We start from the raw sequence: 15,184 nt of genomic DNA on the forward strand, positions 1-15,184 counted from the left end.
CAATGCAAATGTTCAACAGTGAAAAGTGATACATGTTATTTAGGTATGATAGATTAAAGCTCCTGTGAGGAACTTTCGGTTTGTGTTAATTTTGGCCAAAGTTTTGTGGACAAAGCCGTGCCTCTTATCGCTTTGCTTGTTTTGTCCTGTTTTTAACCTAAAATCTCATCCTGCTTTCTTTAACAGTCACATGTATCACTCACTTAAAATTTTTGCCCTGGAAAATGTAAACAAAGGCAATGTGCAGTTAATCGCTTCGCCTGACACCTACCACCTACCAGCAGTTTCAGGCATTAAAAATAACTCTATAGAAATAATCAATGTTTTCGCTGATGGTCTGGTTTGATTTTTTAGCTCATATAGAGACATCGGAATTAATTTGAGTCTGTTTCATAACCAGCGAAAAACTCCTCACAGCAGCTTTAACTATATTAATTATTTGTGAGAGTAATTTTTTAATTGATGCAATATATACAGTATAATTTAACAGTATATGAGTTATATATTGTGCCACTTATTTCCTTTTATTGTTCTGACAAGTTTTCTATGTGTTCTCGTCTTATGTCAGAGGAGGAATCAAAGTTCAAATACATATTTCTTATGTAAGTCTGAAGGACTTCTTCCATTCACTCTTGACTGCACCACAAAGGCAGACTTTGACATCAGAGGAGTTTAGGAGAGGCAGTCGGCTTTGAATTTACTCTTACAATTAATACGTTGGCAAATATGACTACAGGGTCACACTTTGTGTTTAACTCTGTGGCAATAGAAGTACTTCCCCAATCCTCACGTATGATTCAGATTTGTTTAATGGGATGTTTTAGCAACCAGATGGTATTTTGGTCTACAGCCCTGATGTGACACACTATAAATGTTAAAGGTTAATGTAAAAATCAATCTCATACAGGTCAGGGATACCGTCATCTTTCTGTGATTTCTGGCATTAGTGTATGTTGCTGCCACCTTGTGGTCACCTGAAGGCTTTCTTCACAAATTGACTTTGGTGCTGACCTTCTTTACTTATTAAATCTGTGACTTTTACAACCTCATGAGCTCCTCTGTGGATGCCACTGAATCCATGACCTGGCACTGTACATCCAGAACTTTTCAACCCCTTTTTCCCCGAACTAAAACATAGAGACAGACGACCTTTCACATTCATACACACCCACGGGCAATTTTAGACATCACACCAATTAACCTCACAAGCATGTCTTTGGACTGTGGGAGGAAGCCAGAGGGAACCCACGCATGCACGGGGAGAGCATGCAAACTCAACACAGAAAGGCCCACTATGTCCGAACCAGGACCCTTCTAGCTGTGAGGCGACAGCGCTAACCACTGCACCACAATGCAGCCCAAGACAATAGTTCCTCTTCAAAAAGAGTTCCACTGTTTTGTTCGCTTTTTACAGTATATATAAGTTTTAATACATAGTTTAAATTCACATAAAAGTTGGGAATGCCTTTTGCCATTCATGAATATGAAATTTACCGTACGGTATCATCAAGCTTATTGTGAACCCAATGTTAAATTTATCATGATTGCAGTTTTACATTCAATCTTAACGTTAGACTTAGTTTTACACAACACAGTTTCCATGACTCGAGTCCAGAAAGTAGTTGAATGTGAACGATGGTGAAATAAGTGTGGTAGAGATTCTGTTTCATCAACACAGAGTGCATTTGCTTAAATATCTAAGAGTTTGGAGGGATATATGTTGACTTTTTCACCCCACAGCTAATACTCGACATGCCCCTTTACCTTATCCTCCTATTTCATCACAGCTCTGCTTCCTGACTTGACTGAAGCTGCTCATACTAAAACCATAAAACCTCTAATATAATACCCATCATCATTATCATCAATATTATAGAGTTAACTTCAGCATCTCTGTCCTCCTGAGCACTGAGCCACTACAGCTCAGCTCTTTCTGCTTCAGCTTTTTTTATAGTTATAAACTGAACAAGTGCCGGCTTGTGGTTTGCTGTAAAAACTTCAACTACATTTGTTTTTTTAAAGGGAATTTTGAATGAATGAATTTGGACTACAGTGACATTTTGAATTAAATCTTATGTTTTATTTTCACACAGTTATTCTTATATTATAATGTAAAAATAATTGATTACAAGTGAAAGTATTTTATTCAAAATTTCAGTCCAGTAAAAGTTAAGTGTGGAAAAACAGTCACACAAACATTTATGTGGTCTTTGTGCAGATTGATTCCTTTAAAGTCTTTTATATATTTAGTTGATATAATTTAATTTCTATATTTGCTTATGGCTTCTGAACATAATGCAGCATATTTTGATGTTGCTGGCTGTTAAGGCCAGTTCAGATGTTCAGTTCAAATGCAGTTTTAGAAAGGAATGATGTAGTTATTTCACCTCAGCAAATCAGGAAACAGCATAAATTGGCAAAGGAACCCTGTCTCTGGCGCTGCAGTCACCAAAGATGGCTCCAGATCCTCTCTTTCCTAACTATCTGACTTCTGCGTTTATTAATCAATGTCACTCTCACTGTCATCCACTTCTTTTTTATAACCGTAACAGAAATCCAGCTAGATAATTCATGTAATCTAGGCCTGATATTAACGTTATAGTATTAACGCAGTAGTGGGGTATGTCAGTGGGTCATTGCTATGGAGACGGTCATCTGCGTCTGTGTGTGCGTTATGTTGCTTTGATGTGAACGGCCCAGTTTTAGAATGATTACGATCAGATGTCAGGGGATTCATTTGGAAGTTGCATCCAGTCTCGTTGCGAATCATTGATCTGAATTGGCCTTGAGTTGATTTTAACAACAGTAAATCATATATTTGAAGCTCATTGTATGTTGTGTTTGTATTTATCTTGACAGATTGTATCCGTGGTTACCAGTGGTAAGTAGTAGAAAAGTAAAAAGTATATTCCCTCTGAAGAGAAGTGGATTATAGAGGTATAAAGTAGCATAAAATAGTACCACAAATAGTACTCTCAATAGTACAGTAACTAGTATATTTAAAGCAGCTACTTCCCATTAATACCTGAGCCACATGGTATGCAGTCTGGTTGTGTCTTGCAGGACTGTGCTGTCGGGGAAGCTATGATTAAAATGTGCATACTGCCCTCTGGTGGTGGAAGGAGTCACATACAGTCTTTCTGTCAACCATGACGTAACGCTCTGTAGTAAAGTAGGATTGCTGAAATGCCTTTATTGGACTGTGCTCTCAACTTTTAGTGCCCTAAATCTTCTTCTCCATCTTCTTTTTGTTCTGGTTGTAACGACCAATAAAGAGCCCTGCAAGGGCAAAAGAAAAAGTGGAAGATGTGACACCAACCACTATATGTGACCAAAAGTATCCTGGCTTTTTATGTCTCATATTGTGAAGATAAACACTTTGTTTACCCGAGGGAGAGGAAGAGCAGCAGCAGCACAGAAGTTAAACAGGCGGTGAGAAGTGGTGGCGAGGGGAGGAGGAGGGGGGAGCGGCGAGGACCACCAGACGCAGGGAGTAACCGCCCTCCTGGGAGCAGAGACAGGTCGAATATCTCCTGCAGCTCTGTGCGGCCGCGCACAACCTGGGGGGTCACTGAGAGGGAGAGAGACACATACAGGACGAGTTAGAACTCACACTGAGGGCGTGAAATAAAAGATAAATAATATATAATATCACAGTATAGAAATAATCTCAGTTAACTGAGTTTTAATTTGTAATACTTTCCTTGGTAGTCTTACAAATATATTTAAGAAAGCCTTTTTTATTCGCTCTGGGTTTATAATAGGTTTAATTATGCAAACTGTAATCATAAAGAAATGATACATTTTATTGAAAAGAACTATAAGAAAAGTGTGTCTAATGTAAGAATTTACATTAAATACAGTAATCATACATAAACATACATACAGTGCAAAGCTGCATGAATATGCATGTCCATACATACAGTACATATAATGTACATAAATACACATCTTCTCATTAACATCTTTATACCGCATGCATACAGATTTATTTGCCCCAATTTGTTTAATAAACGGTCAGTTTTTCCTTTTCATGCTTTTGTCCTTCTATTGCATCTGGAAGTGTCTTTACCTGTGAGATAGTAGTAGAGTCTGACAATGGAGCGTGGCCCGGAGTAGATCTCACACTGGTAGGTGCCCTGATGCTGCAGGCTGGTCGAACGGATGGAGTAAATCCTGTCTACCCCCGCGGTCACCTCTCTAAACTGATCCACCTGCTGGGTTTTCACCTGTACAGGCACAATAATCTTACAAATACTGTGAGACGCAAACATGCGATTTGCATACAAAAGCTTCATATGACTAGAGAAAGCAATGCTAATTGATAATGAACTTGGCCAGTTAGCTTAGCTTGAGCTTAGCATAGCGAGTAAAAGCAACCAAACCAGCTTTGGGAAACTGTAAGAAAATTGACCTCCCAGCACCTTTAAGTTACACAAAGAACATGTTGTTTGTTTAATCTGCACAAAAACCCAAGTGTAAAAATTACTATTATATGATGAATGATCTGATAAATGGCTCGCTATGCGGTTAATTGAACATAAACATACATTCCAAGAAGTCTGTGCTCCCGCTTGTTTGGAGAAAGAAATTTTAGTGTATTATGTTAACACTAATTAGCGGTTATTGCTATCTATGCTTGCTGTACCTGCTTGTTAGCTCAGACTGTTTTTTTGTTGTTGTTTTTTTGTGCTGGCAAATCCACAGGAGTCAGGATTGTTGTTTGTATTTGCCTTCAGATAAGATGTCTGGTCAAGCAATAAGGCCCCGATCAGAGAGAGTGCGTTTTGCAGGTTGTTTTTTACTGTTGTTAAGGCAACCACCAAATCATTAGCCGTCATTAACCTAACCGTTACTTTGAAAACTGATAGATCTGTTCCCATTTATTTTGGCTAGCTAAAATATTTATCTTTGTGTTCAGTGTAGTTATTTCTGCATTATAAAATGGACAGGCGGAGGACAGGCTGTTCCCAAATACATTAAACACAGGGAAACAGAGATCCATGTGGGTACATGACACCCTGAGAAAGAGGAAAGATCACGGCGAGTACCACCAGCTGGCCCAACGGTAAACTCGATGTCATCACCCCCACAGAAGGCCCCCTCTCCATTCATCCGATTGGACAAACAATTCGCAACTCTAAGCTTCTCTAGGCTGATAAAATGAAAGTTACAGTCAGCTACTTCCGGGGATACAATTTCATACTGTGGGAAACACAGCAGTTAGCTCTTTGAGGAGCCAGCTTATTAATTAGCCTTTGGCATACATAGTAGGCTATAGCTTTGATAACTTAGCATTAGCCAACCCCTCGCTCCTCTTCAGCTCCACCTTCTCAGCAAAAATGGTCACTTGCAACAACATGGCGTCGGCCATATTACTGAATTTAAGACTTAAACCAGCTAAGGGAGTGATGTGAATATTTCATGGTACTGTGAGTGAGAAGAAACAACCACATGTCATTTAAAGACTTGAGCTTCAGAGGTGCTGGTGTGATTTGCTAAATATGCTAGCTGTCGCCTCGTGTTGTGGTCCTGGAACGAGGGGTGAGAGTCCCGCCCCGTGTTTATTTCTGTGCTAACATTTATTGTCTTGCTCTGTTAGAACAAATACATCTGGTTGGACATACAGTTTGCTTGTTATGATGGTCTGAAATACAGTGCTAACAAATCATCAACAAGTTATTTTAGCACAACGGCTAGCCATCTTGTTTAACAAGTGCACTGCAGAGCCAGGCTTCCAGACCTTAAGGTAAGCTATCCCTGGTGTAGCTTGATTGTTTTACAGACAGACATGAGAGTGATATCACGCTTCTCATTCCTTAAAAGGTACTGCAGCGACCCTGAATGGTTCAGCACATGCCAGACATACCTCTCCTGCAAACCTCCAGATCACCTCCATATCGTTTGGTAAGCGAAACGGCACCTCACACTGCACTCGGCTTCTGCTGTTCTCCATTACTTTAATATCTTTAACTGAAAAAAAAAAAACGTATAGCCACCCACATTAACACACACACACATACGTACACACACACAGATAACATTCACAGGGGGGCAGCTCTTGCAGTCTGAGCCCTCCTTAATGATAATACTTAAGCCCAGTCTCTGAGGAGTGGAGTAAAAGTGATGATATGCTAAACAGCGGCTGTGCTGTGCAGAGTTGATACGAACACCATCGTGTGTGGGAGTCAACTGTCACCTTGCATAAAGAAGCCAAGGACTTAAAGAGTACCTCGGGGGCTCTGTGCAAAAGATATAATGTGTGGAAATAAAACCTTGCCTCTCTCTCTCTTTTCAAATCCCGACTTTCTGCTAAGAGCATTTCAAGGATGAAAAGCGGAGCATTTCAAGGATCCCGAGTGGATGCTTATGAAGGTGAAAATGTAGTTATGTAAGGATGTGTCAAGTCTGGATTAGTACACCTTTTTTCCCTATACGAAAATTGTGATGTAACAGCGTCGTTAATCCAACGTGTATGACAGATGATGAATACTCACCTGGACAGTCGAGGGGGAATTCACAGGAGTCGTACTTGCAGGTAACACAGTTGTAAACTGCACCTGCACTCTGGAAACCTGATGCATGAAACTCACAGATTTAATTAATAATATATTTAACAGAAATGATGATACTGCAGAAAGAGTAAACCACTAACCACACGGAGGGAAACATCCAGAGACTGTGAAAACAAAAAAAAAAGAAAGTTAACTTAGATCACACTTATGAGTCAGTTCAATCTGACTGCTTCCTTTACTCTGCACAGTATTTGAAAGGCTGTAAGTAGCTTATTAAAGAGAGAGCACAGAGATCAGAGGCAGCCGTAATGACCTGATATGGGCCTCACTATAGATGAAAAGATGAGGGAAAAGGGGAAGAGAGCATGTCTCACCTCTAGGCAGTTTGGAGGCAGCGGCGATGAAATTGTCTGCTGCTGCCTGCAACCTTTCCTCATACACTGTGTCTGATGGATGAGGAGGAGGAAGAGGAGGAGGAGGAGGAGGAAGACAGAAATATTTGGCTCAACACATCCTGGTGAATTATGTGCTTTAGGGCATCATTTTGAAATTTCTCATTTCTAACTCCCCTCCGCTTCTGACCTCACTTAACAATTCTGACGCTCTTAGGACTCATTCACCTGCGCTGTGTGTCTGTCCGAGCAGGTGTTCACCTACCTTTATTCTCCTTTTTGTCAAACTGCTCCACCATGGGCAGGATCTCTGACTCGAGCAGTTCTTTCAGCCGTTTCTCATAGCCCTCACCTGTAAAAGGAATCACGACACACGAGTGAAAGCCTCTTCTTCACTGTGAAGCCTCATGTCATCAGTCAGCTGATGTCTCATTTGAGTGCCTTGAAGGAGAAATAGTAAAGAGATCATTTTTTCGTACCGACTCTGCCGGCCTCAATCACTCTCTGGTTGTTGTTGAAGATCCGGTCCAGCTTCCTGAAGCAGGCGTCAACATTTCTAACATTGTGTTCAGTCAAAATGTGACCCCAACACAGACGAGCACTGTCTGACACGTCAACAAAGCACTGAAAGCAGCTCTGAGACGTGCTGAACAGCAAGCTAACACACACGAGCCACAAAGCAGATGTGCACATATTTCAGCATCAAACTCAAAGGCTTCAGTCTGAAGTGTTTTTATTCGAATCTCGTCACTTAGGGGCGACGAATGTGGAGATTCCATGGTTTCTGATTTCAAGGGGAGCTTGCAAAATCTGTTTATTTTATGTGCCACATGAAATTTAAAGTTTAGATCTTATTTTGAAAATATTCTGGAAGTATCTTGTCTGGCTTTTTAGAGGAGAGCATCCCAGACTCCCCTTCTATACTTCCCTCCTTTCTATTGTCTCTAGTCCCCATTTCCTGCTGCCTCAATGCACCAGTTTTACTGCAGAGCACAGAGACGGAGCGAGCCAAGGAGGGAGGCGGCGACGGTGGGTGGGGAAGGGGGGAGAGGGGCGCATGAAGAAGGAGTTAAATGCTTATGTACGAGGAGGGATGAAGCGCGTTGGGAGGAAAACCCCAGGAGAAAAAGACAAATAATAAAAGTCTAACCGGTGGAGCGGAGATGGCGAGACTGAGAATGAAAGCCAAAAAAAAAAGGAACAAAAGGGTCAACAAAATCGATATAGGGGAGGAGGCGACGAGATGGAGAAAGTGTTTATTGTTGCTGGTGGAGTTTAGAAAAAAAAAAAAAAAGTAGAGGTGGAGAAAGAAGAAGAGAACAGAGGTGAAGAAGAGAGGACACAAGTGACAGAGGCAGAGAAAGAGGAAGAGGGAGCGGGACTACAAATCAAGTCGACTGCCTCATCACATCCTGTATCCCCCACTCGTCTCCCATCCTCCTCCCCCTCCTCCCCTGTCCCTCACTCCCAGTGCATCTCCATGGCAACCAGACAGGGTGCCTAATACATGAACTTAATATATTTTCAGTGGCAGGGTGAGCTGGGTACTAATGCATTCATCTGTCTCCACACAGACAAGCCAATCAATATTAGGCAAGAGTCTGCTCCAGGACTGCCAAAGTCAGAGAGCTAGTCTGGCAGGCGGACGTGGAAAATCCCAAATATGCGAGTGTGTGTCTGTGTGTGTGTTTGTGTGTTGTAGTGTGTTTAATTACGTCGGCTTGTTTACAGCACAAGCTGCGACAAGGCGCTCTGGTAAAATGTTCTTAACGCCTTTATAAGAGCATATAATCTGCTCATTCATGGCTGCATTTCTGGTCGTACAAAAGGACACTTTTTATATACGTGGAAGATCACACACTCCTTTTCATGCAGCTAAAGAAAAGAAAATAATCCTCACAAGATGCTGTGAATTGCTTTCTATATTTAAGAACCGGTGCTTTATGTAAAAAAAAAACAGCACACCGTTTGGCTCCGTCGAGCAAAGCTACAGGTCGCATGAGGCCAAAGCTGTATAAAAAAAAGAGGTCGCAAACTGGGACGTTTTTGGACATTTTATTATGAATTTACACATTTTATTAACACACAGAGGTAAAGAAAAAAACACAACTTTTACCGTGAAAGGTTCACAAACATGCACAGAATGTATCAATAATCCACTTATTTTTCAAGGTGTAGCAAATGACGGGGTCACGACCCTCGGCTGTCTTCCTATAGGCCCCCAGTGAGGGTTTTAATAACACAAAGCCAGCCAATAGGGTGGGCCCCCTGAGTGTCTGTGCTGCAGGAGGAGGGGTCTCCATCTTCTTCTGAAGTCTTGAAACATGGCAGGTAAACATATAACCAGTGTACTTAAGGTGAACACGGCTGGATACGAAGGAAACATAACATTTTATCATCAGAGAGTTAAACATTAAAGACGTATCAGACGTGGAAACAGATGTAATATTATCTGAAACAATAGGCTCTTATTTTGTAGGATGTTGAAACTGAATGCAGCCCTGTTCCCGAGGACCTCACCTGTGACCTGCTTTGACCTCACAGGTTAAGGGTCTCAGGGACAGAGGGGCATACTGGGAAATTAAAAGACACAAGGAGGGTTTAATCACAAGTCAATCAGAGATTTATTGTACAAAAAAACAAGGCTGAGATGAAACGTATTAAAAGAAAGAGCCGCAGAGTCGCTGCACCGAGACAAAGACATGACCTCATCTGACATTTGGATTCTGCGGCACCGACCGGTTCCTCTGGTCTGCTGCAGAACACAAGCAAAACGGATCAATTAAAACAAAATCCACACATAATCACGGCACGTTTGTTTGTCCACATTGCACCCACTGTAATCCTCTACCTCGCAGAAATAAAAAGCAAAGTAACATTTTTTCGCAGCACGGCTCGAATTAATGTCAGCACTGCAGCAGCCGAGCACATCGTGGAGCAGACGCAATTACTTTAGTGGAAACAATTAATTTTAAACTGTTGTTAAATGTCATGGGCATTTTGAACATGATTTATTGAGCTGGCACTGACAAATTACAGAGTCTAATAGCTTCTCAGAGCCCGGCCAGCTGAAAGGGCGTTCAGCTTCGAGAGACTGGAGCCGTATTATAGTCGAGAACATAACTTATGTGTCAAAGAAGGGGACGTTTATCTGACGTTACTTATCATTCCCTCACCCTTAGACACTAAATCTCTCTTTCTGAAACATAACTTATGTGTCGTAGAGAGGCATATTCGTCAGGAGATCATCCTCACTGTGCTCCGGTTAAGAATATTTGCATGGAGAGACAGTTTACATGTAATACCGGGGACATACAGTCAAAAAGAAGTACTTTGTTTTATCATGGCAGTATTAAGAGTTTCGATCTGACTTACCAGGAGAGATGAAACTGGATGGTTGTGAAGAGAGAAGGAGAAGAGGAGCAGGACGAGGAGGGCGGACGAGACAGAAGTTCACCTGTAAATTAAGCACATAACGACACTTTAAACTTCAAGCAAAACATATCAAGCAAAACATATCAACATTTAAGTGTATTTTGCTCATGAAAAATAAAAGGGGAAATCACTGCGTAGAAATATTAGCAGCCAATGCCACCCACTGGCAGACAGACAGAAGGACACAAAGCGACTGGAAAAAGGGAAACTGGCACATTTTAGGGCTCATTTTGAAGAGGTGTTTTTATCACGTCAGACACCTCAGCGTGAACAAAGGTGCAAACGCGCCCGTGCCACGTCCTGCATCAAACTGAGCTGCATAATGCACGTTATGTCTTTCCTTCAGGTCCATTAGCTGCAGGCCTCGAGAGCTTTGAATGCAAAGGTGTGATGTGAAACAGTCTCAGTGAATGATGAATGTGACGGACGTGGAGGCTGGATCGGACCAGAGGGGGACGACAGACATTTGTCATAACTGGAGATGAATTATGGATTTGTCTGCAGAGGTTGCTTTTGTAGGTTTGTTGAAAAGGCTGTCATTGATATCAGTATCAATCATGTAAAACATTCATCAAGCAAAATCGCATATAAGAGCAGAAATATAATTTTAAACACATCAAAGATCACAGCAGCGCGTCGTAAAACACCGAAAGTCTTAACATCTAAATTCCTTGACAGCAGCTACTTTAACAAATAAACCGGCCTGTTAATAAAATATGATTATCATGAGGTAAATTTAACACTTATACTTTTCCTCCTCTGAAATAATACGGTGAGAATTAAAACAAGGTGCAAATCAAACATGAAGCGTAGACATGACCTGTCGGCAACATGCAGCCCAGACGCTAATTAAAAGGCTGTTCAGCGAGTGCAAACACAGACACATTGATCACACATTTCTCCTACAAATATAGAAGAGTGCACACATGCATGCGCAAAAAAACTTTCAGATTAAACTACATGTCGGCTCCGCATGCGGAATAAACACACGATCTTTAACCTGCATGAGTGAAAATGTAAATAAAAGAAGAATCACCTCACAGCCAGCCTCTTTTCTTTTCTTTCCCAGTCAGAGTGAGTCTGTGTTTCCTCTCCTCTCTCTCTCTCTCCCTCTGATGGTCTGTGCCGGGGCCAGACAGCGAGCCCAGCGGCAGGTAGGCTACAGACAATAGTATTGATTCCATTATTCTTCTCTCTACCTACCTACCAATCTGCCTACCTGCCTGCCTGCCTCACTTACAGCAACACACATGCAGCTCCTCACCTTTTGTCTCCGCAGGGCTGCCGCCGCAAACACACTCGGCTGCAAACAGGAGAAAAATAAAGAAGGAGAGAGGGGAAAGCTTGCTTACATGTGCGCTTACACACCAAACCTCCTGGTGCACATGCTACCTAACAAACACACATACTCATTTACCCTCCGCGCTGCGTTCACTGTCTCTGGTCGTCTCTCTTTGCTTTCATTTTAACTTCTCTCTCCCTCTTTTACTCTCCCTACTCGTCATCTCCCTCTATTTCCTCTAACGTTTTTTTTCCAGCCTCACGTCTCTACTAGCTCAGTAACCCCCTCCACACACACACACACACACACACGCTCCAGTCTGTGAGCTAGTATGTGTGTGAACGTGTGAGGGATGGAAAGAGAGAGTGAGTACGAGTGCAGCGAGTTCACGCATGTGTGTGTGTTTGTATGTGTGTGAGAGAGAGAGAGGGAGACGGAGGGGGTGGGGGGGGAGGATAGGAGGGATGGGGGGGTGCAGAGAGCTAGGAGAGGCTAGCAGAAAGTGGGGATGGAGGGGGAGGGTCAGAATCTCTAATAGGATGAGAATAGAGAGAAAATATGAAGCCCAGGAGTCTCATGAACCTGAGAGGCTGACTTTACTGCCTCCTCCGATGCAGCAATCACACCATCATCACATTGATTACACAATTTACAGCGTTGCTCCAACACATCTGTAAATTGCACTTGGAGTGACATCAAACACTAAATAAACCCGTCGTGGAAAGCTTCGCAAATTACAAGAACGTGCCTCGATTATACAGCTCAACATCAGACGTGTACCATACGCATATGCTGTTTAGTTCAACTTAAAGAATCCAAACTGAGCTGGAATTTGAACGCAACGAAACAAACGCTTTGTGTTGCATGCACAAACAAAAGAAATTGCAACAGTTTTGCATATTTAATGTTGTGTAATATCGTTTGTGTGGTCGGTTTGATTCTCGTGCTCCTCTCCGAGAGGATGGCAAGTTGTGTTTGTTGGATAATAGAATCACACGGCCCTGAGGGGAATTCAAAAATGAAAGTAAATCAAATTTAGAGCCCCTGATTGGCTGTCTGTTCAGCGGGATGGAGCATAAACACTACACTTGATGTGTGAGCATCATTAATGGCCCCAAAGTGTTCAGAGCGTGTTTTACGACGGAGAGTATCACAAACGTGTCAGACATTAAGAGGAAATGAGGGTAAACTGACAGATTGATTTTGGCGTAAAGGAACAGCGGTGATGACACCTTTCTAATGGACAGCTAGTTCACAAATGAAGGTATGACACTGAGAAAAATATGCGGACGTGTAATTGATCTCTTGTAGGATTGAGTGAGATTTGTAAGCCGTTGCTCTTAAAGCGATGACTAAAATATGATGGTAATTGATGGAGACAAACTCATCCGCACCTTCTTCAATGAGGCTTCTGTTTTATAAATATGTAAGACGAGGATCCAACCTTTCAGAAATGTAGGTTAGACTGAAAACACCACACTATACATCCATAAAAGCTCATGAATATTCACGCACACTGCCTATAGTCGAGCCTGTCTCACTCCTGCAGCAGGTATTCCAGACACACACTCTGCACAGCTGCAGTTATTTCCTGCTCTGATCCTATTCTGTATCACTGTCTTATTCACAGCTCACAGGACTCTCCACATACTCCTCCGTATCCGCAATCATACTGTAATGCCACGCCGCCTTCATTTGCATAGAGACAACATGCTGAATGTGTTTACACTATCTGTGCTGCGTCCCTTTGCACTGAGCGTGAGAGCCTGTGCTGTGTGTGCTGGCGCAGCACATAAATCCTATCAGATCCTGCATTAATGTCACCAAGACAAATTCCTGTGCATTTACAGCACATAGATTGTGAATTGATTAGCGCGCAGGCTCTCCTCTGTCTGTCCTCTTGTGAGCGGACTACATTAGAGCAACATGAGGAGCACAATTTGGCTTAAAAACCGAGAGAAAGCTGTTGTCTTTGGCCCGAACCTGAGTGACAGATGCAGAATGTCACAGGCAGACAGGTGTGCGTGTGTGTCTTGGTGTGTGTGCGCCTGCGGCTGCACTCTGCAGTGCCACTGAGAGACAAAGCACTGGGAGAGCACAGGGATGACATCATCAGTCTGGGATGGTGTCTGCCTTGTCTGTCTCAGGATGGGGGTGCTCCTGTTCTCCGTTTTATCCCAGAAGATCGGAGAGAGCTCCTCGTCGTTTTTTTGGCAGCGCACGCCTACTCAGCACACCTGTTTGTGTTTGAGCGCAGAGGGAAAAAACAGAGAGATGAAGTCATGTTTTAGGGTGTTTCAAGGAACCCATTGATGCTTTGTACTGAGGAGGACTTACTACTCAGAGCTCCAACCTTAAAAGGCGTTTTTTAGGGCAGCATATGTGCATGTTTGAGAAGATACAACCTGCTCACACATATGCAGAGTTTTGCAGCATCTGCCAGGATGGAAAATAAGCCAAGTAAAATCCATCCTTGTATCTTTACTGTATGTGTTTGTGAGAGAGAGAGGGGAAGCCAAATAGCTTATAGTACATTATCCTCCCCTCACACACCTTGCAACTGTCAAACACCGGGCTCTCTCTTTGGCAGGAGAGCAGCATCGTGCGGCGGATGATAAAGAACGCCACGACTGACAGTGCCGAATCAGCACAATTCTGATATATGCCCCCGTTCCCCCTCCGAACCAGGAGGGGAGGAGAGTCGGCTGTAACGCACTGCAGATGGCTGCTGTCTCAACCGGCAGTCTGACACAGGGGGAGGGAGGGAGGGAGGGGAGTCGGGGGGAGGCTGCGGGGTAATGAAAGTGGAGAAATTATTGTGATAGTGCGTATGGATGCAGAGGGATGCACGGAGTGGAAACATGGAGGTAGATGATGCATGTGTGCATCAGGCAGAAGAGGCTCCTCAACCTGTGCTACATGCTTTGCACATGTTAGTGCCGCTCACATGCAGGTATAGCCAGGCTGCACATGCATGTGACTCTTAAATAATAATAAATAAACAGTTAAATAAAACACACGAGAGTTTCATACAGTCCCGTATCTGACCTCCAAGTACAATAAAAATGGAGGTCCAGCGTCCTCGCGTAAAGGTTTCTCTGCTGCTGTAGAAACCTCTGACTGCCAGTTTACAACCAACAGCGTCTCAAGCAGCAGGTGCTCCTCCTGACAAACACGTCCAGTTGCTACAAATATGGCACACGAAATGACACGCAGGCTCACAGGGGAGTTGTGACTTTTGCCGCTGGGCGAGAGAGTCTAAAAAGGCGTCACAGTTGTAAAGGAGGAGCGTTGTCATTAAGCACCAGGACACCGTGAGGCGGAGTAACTGCATACTTACCTCTCTGCTGGGGGGCACATTAGTCGTAGCAGGAAGTGACTCCGCAGTGAAAGCTAGAAGGTTGTACAGTTATCTCCGTGCTGTTTATTATGCGAAACCATACAACCAACTACCTCATACTGCAGAGCACAGACTGTGGAGCTGCTCCCCAGACAAGATCTTCTCCAGCAGGACGAAGGTGGGTTCAGACTCTGCGTATGCACCTGTCTGGTTCCCGTCT

General features: G+C 43.0%; 1 protein-coding gene across 1 annotated transcript; it reads right to left on the reverse strand.

The window, feature by feature from the left end:
• Window positions 1-3,118: 3,118 nt before the first annotated feature.
• Window positions 3,119-7,600, reverse strand: spaca6 (sperm acrosome associated 6). Its single transcript, XM_069657105.1, has 9 exons — window positions 7,387-7,600; window positions 7,173-7,259; window positions 6,890-6,961; window positions 6,656-6,679; window positions 6,498-6,575; window positions 5,870-5,973; window positions 4,073-4,229; window positions 3,388-3,571; window positions 3,119-3,279 (listed from the first exon to the last, which is right to left on the reverse strand). The coding sequence occupies exons 1-9, from the start codon at window positions 7,598-7,600 to the stop codon at window positions 3,216-3,218; spliced, it is 984 nt and encodes a 327-aa protein (XP_069513206.1). The 3' UTR covers window positions 3,119-3,215.
• Between the last annotated feature and the right edge of the window lie 7,584 nt (window positions 7,601-15,184).

The sequence above is a fragment of the Semicossyphus pulcher genome, unplaced genomic scaffold (genome assembly GCF_022749685.1).
Source record: "Semicossyphus pulcher isolate SPU_LCO1_2020_fin unplaced genomic scaffold, fSemPul1.0.p SCAF_9, whole genome shotgun sequence".
Taxonomy (NCBI): Eukaryota; Metazoa; Chordata; class Actinopteri; order Labriformes; family Labridae; genus Semicossyphus; species Semicossyphus pulcher.

Excerpts from the sequence above, each read along its gene's own strand:
- spaca6 (XM_069657105.1), bottom strand. The coding sequence starts at position 7,600 with ATGTGCACATCTGCTTTGTGGCTCGTGTGTGTTAGCTTGCTGTTCAGC. Across the intron at positions 7,260-7,386 it reads GATTGAGGCCGGCAGAGTCG|GTGAGGGCTATGAGAAACGG; the intron begins GTACGAAAAAAT and ends TTCCTTTTACAG. Across the intron at positions 3,572-4,072 it reads ACTCTACTACTATCTCACAG|TGACCCCCCAGGTTGTGCGC; the intron begins GTAAAGACACTT and ends TCTCCCTCTCAG.